The sequence below is a fragment of the Coffea arabica genome, chromosome 2e (assembly GCF_036785885.1).
Source record: "Coffea arabica cultivar ET-39 chromosome 2e, Coffea Arabica ET-39 HiFi, whole genome shotgun sequence".
Taxonomy (NCBI): Eukaryota; Viridiplantae; Streptophyta; class Magnoliopsida; order Gentianales; family Rubiaceae; genus Coffea; species Coffea arabica.
The window spans coordinates 10838155-10845816 of NC_092313.1; the positions used below are offsets into that span (position 1 = coordinate 10838155).

Sequence of the window (7662 nt, forward strand, 5' to 3'; positions counted from 1 at the left end):
TATGCACAAACTTTTCTATGGTACATTTGCTTACAAGGATGAAATGGTGCACTCTTTGCTAATTAGTTTTTAAAGTGTATTCTTTTCATTTTGTTTCTGAACCCTTAAATTTTTGGATTTTTTGTTTAGGGATAGTAAATTAAGTTTTAATTTTCATAAGAACATGACTCGTAGAAAATCCTATTTCTCAAATATGATCTATTGAACATTATAATTTTTATCGACATCATATAGATGTATCTAAAACTTATATATGCTTCTAGAAAATTGGTTTGACACTTACAAAGATACACATGAACGAAGAGTAATGGGGTGCTTGAAGAGAGGACGGCATGAAGGCTAAATTTTCTGTTGTATTAGTTAATTTTCAATTTTTTAAACTCAAAAATTTATCATCTAGTAGTTACACCAAACTACATATATGACATTGCCATTATGAACCTTTTTTCAAAAAAAAATTTGAAGGATGTGCTTTTATACTGTGGTGAAATATAATCAAACCCTTATCATAATTTTCCAAAAAAAATAAAAGATAAGAAAGATGATATGGTGTATTAAAAAAATTATCCATAAATCTCTTTTTTCGATCAGAGATGAAAAGGTTGTTTTGATTTGTGTATGATAGATTAATCTTTAAAATTCAAAAAACCAATTCTGACTTTTAAACTCTCGTACTAACAATTAGATAACCTTATCCGAGCACGCCTTTAAATTTGAATCCAAATCCATGTGCTTCTTTGTACCGGTACTAGCAAACATCTCAAATGATTTAAATCTCTCACCGCTGGATTCAGATTTTGGTCCCGATTATCAAGAGATCTGATTATTTAACGGCTCTAAGGCTATAGATCAAAGCTACCCAGAAGCATAGGATTATTGTTCAACCAACCAACTAACCTTCGTAAACTCCGAAACTCAAAATATCGTTGAACTTTCGTTCTGTAATCTGGTCTAATCTGTGGCGGTGGTGGCTGTGGCGGCAGGTGGTGATAATAGGTGGAAAATGTTATAAAATTAATTTTTAAAATTTTTTTGTATATATTTGTGAGTTGTTTTGATACATTGTATAGATGATAGATTTTTTGAATTATTTTTATTTGTGTATTATTATAATATTGTATTTAAAAATTAGTTTTTAAAAAATAGGTTAATCCAAACAGAGTCGAAGATTGTATAAATTAGATATTTTTTAAGGTATTTTTGAAATGTGTTAATATAGCATTACATTTGAAAAACTAGCTAATCCAAACATTATTTTTTTAAAAAGGCATTTATGATATATTTTATAAATAATATTTTTTAAAACAAAAGGCAATACCTATTCTAACTTACTCTAATGATTTTTTATGTTATGCACAAACTTTTCTATAGTACATTTGCTTACAAGGATGAAATGGTGCATTCTTTGCTAATTAGTTTTTAAAGTGTTATTTTCATTTAGTTTCTGAACCCTTAAATTTTTGGATTTTTTTGTTTAGGGATAGTAAATTAAGTTTTAATTTTTATAAGAACTTGACTTGTAGAAAATCCTATTTCTCAAATATGATCTATTGAACATTATCATTTTTATCGACGTCATATAGATGTATTTAAAACTTATATAGGCTTCTAGAAAATTGGTTTGAGACTTACAAAGACACACATGAACGAAGAGTAATGGGGTGCTTGAAGAGGGGACGCCATGAAAGCTAAATTTGCTGTTGTATTTGTTATTTTTCAAATTTGTAAACTTAAAAATTTATTATCCAGTAGTTACACCAAACTGCATAAATGACATTGCCATTATGAACCTTTTTTCAAAAAAAAAATTGAAGAATGTGTTTTTATACAGTGGTGAAATAGAATCAAACCCTTATCATAATTTTCTAAAAAAAAAAAAGATAAGAAGGAGGATACGATGTATTAAAAAAAAATTATCCATAAATTTCCTTTTTCGATCGGGAATGAAAAACTTGTTTTGATTTGTGCAGGATAGATTAATCTTTGAAACTCAAAAAATTAGTGCTGACAATTAGATAACCTTATCCGAGCATGTTTTTAAATTTGAATCCAAATTCATGTGCTTCTTTGTACCGGTACTAGCAAGCATCTCATACGACTTAAATCGCTCACCGTTGGATTCAGATTTTGGTCCCAATTATCAAGATATCTGATTATTTAACGGCTCTAAGGCTATAGATTAAAGCTACCAGGAGCATAGTATCTTTGCTCGACCAACTAACCTTGTAAACTCCGAAACTCAAAATATCGTTGAACTTTCGTTCTGAAATCCGGTCTAATCTGAACCGGCCGAACCGATTTGATACAGCTTCCATAAAAATAAACGAGTGGAGATGGAAGACGGAGTGAAGACCACTCAGGAGAGATGGAGCAGAGTAGAGCCCCTGAGGCTCTGTTCTCTGACCGGGTAAAAATCAACGGCGTTGTGACGCTGATGACTCTCACCGTCAACGGTCAACTCCGGTGGTCAGATCGTTGCCTGGTTGTGGAGAAAGAGATTCTCGGATTTGTAGTGAATGGCTCAAAAATTAAAATTAGGACAATTGTTGAAACGGGAGCTGGAATCTGCTGTGGAGGCAACAAAGGCGCTCTTGTGAGGAAAAATTTCACTTTTGAGCCGTTATCCGATGATCTCCTTCGGCTTTGGTGTGACAATCTCCAAAACTACATTGATTCTCTCGGTAAAAGGACCTTTAGTTATTTTCTTAACGGGTATTTATACGTTGCTTGAGTTATGGAACAGCACCCTTTCGTTTTTCTTTTATTCTTTTGGAAAGCTTTGATGTGTGATTACTTTAATTTACGAGTTGAAGTTTGAAATATAGGTTTTGTCATTTCGATTGTGATCTGTAGTATGAAATTGATTCTAGTGCAATTTGATCATTTCTTTGTCTTAATCTTAGCACCCAATTTTGAATTGTAGTAGCTTTGTGATCAAATGAAGATATTAAACTATGTTAATCTGCAAGGATATAGATGCTTTTGCTAGTTGTATGGACGTGTGAGTGCCTTAGTGTTTAGTGTTGCCGTGTAAAGAAGGCCTTATTGCCGCCACCTTATTTTGTGGAGGTTGAGATTACATATTTAACAATCTTAAAATTCTGTTTGAGATTGGCTTGTTTATTTTTTTGGAGCTGAACTTGAGAAGTTCTTATGGGTCAGAGGTCGATTCAAGTACAGCTTTAGTTGCCTATATGTGAGTTATATGCTAGCTTTGAAAGTTAATGAGCACTAATTACTGATCGGCCTTGGTTTTATTACTTGACAAAATAATCTCACAATTAGATTTTATGAAGACGAGCTATTTGTGTATCAAGTAGCATGTTTTTCATTTGAGCCCTACCTTAGTTGACTTTTGTCTTTGTTCCCCGAATAACTAAGCAAATGTTATTTTCGTCTGGATGATTAGGTCGGCCTAAGAGGCTATTTGTGCTTGTAAATCCATATGGAGGGAAGAGATCTGCTTCAAAAATTTTTCTTGATTTTGTAAAGCCACTTCTGGAGGATGCCAATATCGAAATCACAGTGCAAGGTGAATGATTTTATATGTTTCTCCATGTGTCTAATCTGTTAGTAATTAATCTTTTGTGTGCAGAATACTGTTATAGGATTGGTGATTGCCTGCTAATTATCTCCTGATATGACAGAAACTCAGTACCGGCTACATGCCAAGGAAATTGCTCTCTCGTTGGAGCTACCAAAGTATGACGGAATTGTCTGTGTGAGTGGGGATGGAATTTTAGTTGAGGTAAGTTTGTCACCTTGGACTGCATAATGATTTGTTACAGAATTTCCCTCAGCAGAAGGATTTTGAGGGTCAGTTTGGTCTGTGCTTAAAGAGTTCAGATGGATAAAGGGTGGTTTATTGTAATTTTGGTAAAGGCTTTTCTCCTGTTATAATTTGAGCATTCTGTTCTATAACAGTACCAATGCTGCATAATGAACCATTGCACAATATCAACATTTGGTTCCTTTCAGAAACACAACCAGCTCCTGAGATATCCCTTACATAACTCATGCATTCACTAAATTGCCATATCCTGAAGAAAGGAAGTATCTTGAACATGCTGATATATTTTCTCTGGTGCTTACCGTTCAGATGCTCAAGTTTATAATGTAGCTTAAGTTGTTTTAAGTTTTTGCAAACTGTTCACATAATGGGGGAATTTTTGAGCTTTTAATTCTTATATTGCTACCTTAGTAGGTAATAAATGGACTGCTTGAAAGGGGGGATTGGAAAACTGCAATAACCATGCCTCTTGGGGTAGTGCCTGCAGGTTTGTCGTTTATTTGTTTCTTTTCATTTCAATAACAATTTGATAAAAGAAACAGAATATATTTCTACTTTTACAAACCGTTTCTATCTCCTACCGCTGAAAAGAAAATGTCAATGAAAGTAGCAATTGATTGCACAGAAAATGATGCCAGAAATTTCATCTACAGGTTATATGTTGGGAACTTACATGGTTTTTGGATGCAGGAACTGGAAATGGAATGGCAAAGTCGTTACTGGATTCAGCCAGTGAACCTTGCACACCAGCTAATGCTGTTCTTTCTATAATTCAAGGTTGCTCCAAAATCTTCAGTTATACATGTTAAAGATAATATTAACATTTTTGTCCTGTAACTCCTCTCAAGTCTCAAAATTTTCACTTAAGAAGTCTTCTCTATGCTCAATATCTGTCAGGGCATAGGCGTTCACTCGATGTGGCTACCATTTCCCAGGGGCAGACCAAATTTTTCAGTGTGCTGATGCTCGCTTGGGGTGCAGCAATAATTTCTGTTACACTTTCATTATTTTGAAATAATTTCTTAGATAGATTAATGACTAAATTGTACGTACTTGTTCATGTTTCACAATCACTTTTCTAAGGTCTGGTGGGTGATATTGACATTGAATCTGAGAAATACAGATGGATGGGTAGTGCCCGCATTGACTTTTATGTGAGTCTTTGAACCTCTTTTTTCTATTTTTTATGTGTTTCATTTTTAAAGTTCTATTGAAATATGTGAAGTATGTGCCTACCCTCTTGAGCTCCTGATACATTTGGATCTTGAAACCACATCTGGTAATAGATGTATTGCATGAGTCTATATTTTCATCATAATAAATTACATAAATGATACAATACTACAACGAGTTTCTCCCTTATTGCTTGTCAATTCGCCTTTACAGCTGCCCAAGTTCTTTATTCCGTGTGGATATGTTCCCTGTATTAACTAGTCTCAGATCTTTATCAGATGTTTTCTGAATGTGATGGTGCACAAGATGAAACTGATTGAATATCTAAAATATTGTTGCAAGTCTAAGCAGTCTTTGTACTTTTCATTGCTAATATAACTCCTTTTTTGCCTGTTATCCCCGCAGCTTATGGTTTTGCAGGATTTTGCCTTTAAAAAATTTGGCTAATTTGTTTAAGTTCAGATTATACTCTTCAGTTGAAAAATAATTAACAAAATCATCGATAGTGTTCTACACTTGAATGCGCCTATCAGTTTGGTTTCAATCTGATTATTTTGCTGAAGAAGATTGTATTAATTAGAAAAATGACTTATGAAAGTTGAAACACAAGAGAATCATTATCATGACCATCAATCCTTTAGAAATGTAGGCGTTGTTACATATAGCATGTCCCTTTTTCGCAATGCTCACTTTATCCAACTATCGCCAGTAAGGGGTTTCATTTTTCTTTTGCTCTGGGGTCATGGATGATATTGGGAGTTAATAAATATCTTTTCTGTAAATATAGTATCAGTTGCACTCCTTTGCTTTACCCTGATAGGATAGGAAGAAGCAAGAAAAAGAGGCTGTTTCCCTGATCTTTGTGTCTCATTTTCAGGCCATTCAGCGAATATTTTGTCTGAGGAAGTACAACGGTTGCATAAAGTTTGTCCCTGCACCAGGATATGAGGCTTGTGGAGAAGTTACCAGCATAGAATGTGAATCTACTGGTGAAGTCATTCCCAGTGAAGATGGAACTGATAAGTTGCTCATCAATGGTCAGCAAAATGGCTATCAAGGTGCTGATATTGACATGAAGAACCTAAACTGGCGGAAGGTTGACGGACCTTTTGTTTCAATCTGGCTTCATAATGTACCTTGGGGAGGGGAAGACACCATGGCCGCTCCTGATGCTAAGGTCAGGTTCAACTTAGTTCTTAATCTACTGGTGATTTCACTGAATCATGTGTTTTCCAACGCTAAGAAGTATAAAATATGTGATTGTTGTGGGCATCCTGTGTCAGAATATTTTCCTTATTGCTGAAATTGTTTTTGTACTCTTTTTCTTCTTCGTAATTTTTTTGCTTTTTCCTTCTTTTCTTTTCAAGTGCAGTCTTTGCTTTGTTTTCCAATTATTGGAAACCTTATCTTTTCCAAATCCACCTCTTTCTCTCTCTCTTCCATGAAAGATTTGGGGCTGCAGTCAGACTTCTGTTTCAAGTATTTTTGCTGAGTGATTTGCAAATGTTTAACTTCTTGGTTCTTTCTTCCTCTGCTTGATTACAGTTTTCAGATGGTTATCTGGACTTGATTATGGTAAAAGACTGCACCCGGTTGGGGTTGCTAAGATTGATGACTGAACTGAATAATGGTGGTCATGTTAAATCGCCACACGTCCAGTACCTTAAGGTGAGTTCCCCGTTTTAAACCTAAATCCTTCTGTATTCTGGTCCTTTAATTTAATCAAGTCTTGACTGTTTCTGAAGTATTCAATGCAATACCATCATTGAAGGGGGAAATTTTTCTCTGTTTCTATTTCATTATTGTTTATCTTACATAGAAAAGCATGTGGTGCTTTTGATGGGTGGAGTTGTTTCTCTTTCAAATTTTTTAGTGATATTTATGAGGATCTCAGAGAAATTTTTTGAAGACCATTTCAACCATACAATGACCCACCCTAAGAATGAAGGGGGAGCTGAGGAGGAAGAAAAAATGTAGTTTGTACTTTAGAGTAGGCTTTAAGTTTGGACTCCTGTGGCTATCCAGATTGCTTTACTTATTCCATATCTGCAGGTGAAGGCTTTCATTTTGGAGCCTGGTCCGCGAAATGATGATCCATCCAAGGAAGGGATCATAGACGTAGATGGAGAGCTTCTGGCCAGCGGAAAAGGAACGTACAGATGTGACCAGAAGACCCTGTTGGCTTATGAAAAACTCCACATCAATGTGGAGCAAGGATTGGCTACATTGTTTTGTCCTATTTAGAAGTCAATTTTTCTTTCATGCAGGCTTTACATTACATATATTGCACAAGATAGCTGTGTTTCTCACTCGACCCCATGTATACAACCGGTGGCGGAGCCACGTATAGTTGTGGGTGGGCAGTTGTGCCCCCTCAACTTTGGTAAAATCACAAAATAGCCTTAGAAGTTTTGAGAAGTTTTCAATCACATTATATTTGTCCCCCCTTAAATTTTGTGAAATTACCTTTGATAGTTTCATTGCTCCCTTAACTATTAAGATATCATCGTGAAATAGCGATTATTTTCTGTTCTATTTCAAGTTATAAAAAGATCGATCCATTTAGATTGAAAATTATTTTAAAAATTTTCTTTAATGTAGCAATTTTTTTAATGTGAAGTATGTGAATTGAAAAAAAAATTAGGAGAATGTGTGTTTAAGACTGATAAGAAATATATATATATATATTAAATTTTTTC

General features: G+C 34.5%; 1 protein-coding gene across 2 annotated transcripts; it reads left to right on the forward strand.

Annotated features, from left to right (window-relative positions):
- The first annotated feature begins 2230 nt into the window (after positions 1-2230).
- Positions 2231-7381, forward strand: LOC113730907 (sphingosine kinase 1). Of its 2 annotated transcripts, XM_027255891.2 has the most exons (10): positions 2231-2681; positions 3410-3532; positions 3648-3748; positions 4205-4277; positions 4481-4567; positions 4688-4765; positions 4874-4944; positions 5841-6140; positions 6509-6631; positions 7016-7381. In XM_027255891.2, exons 1-10 carry the CDS (start codon positions 2366-2368, stop codon positions 7205-7207), a joined length of 1464 nt encoding a protein of 487 aa, XP_027111692.1. In that variant the 5' UTR covers positions 2231-2365; the 3' UTR covers positions 7208-7381. The 2 variants fall into 2 exon arrangements, with proteins under 2 accessions (XP_027111692.1, XP_027111693.1); XM_027255892.2 differs by lacking the exon at positions 2231-2681 and having other exon boundaries at positions 3502-3532; positions 4202-4277.
- The last annotated feature ends 281 nt before the right edge of the window (positions 7382-7662 follow it).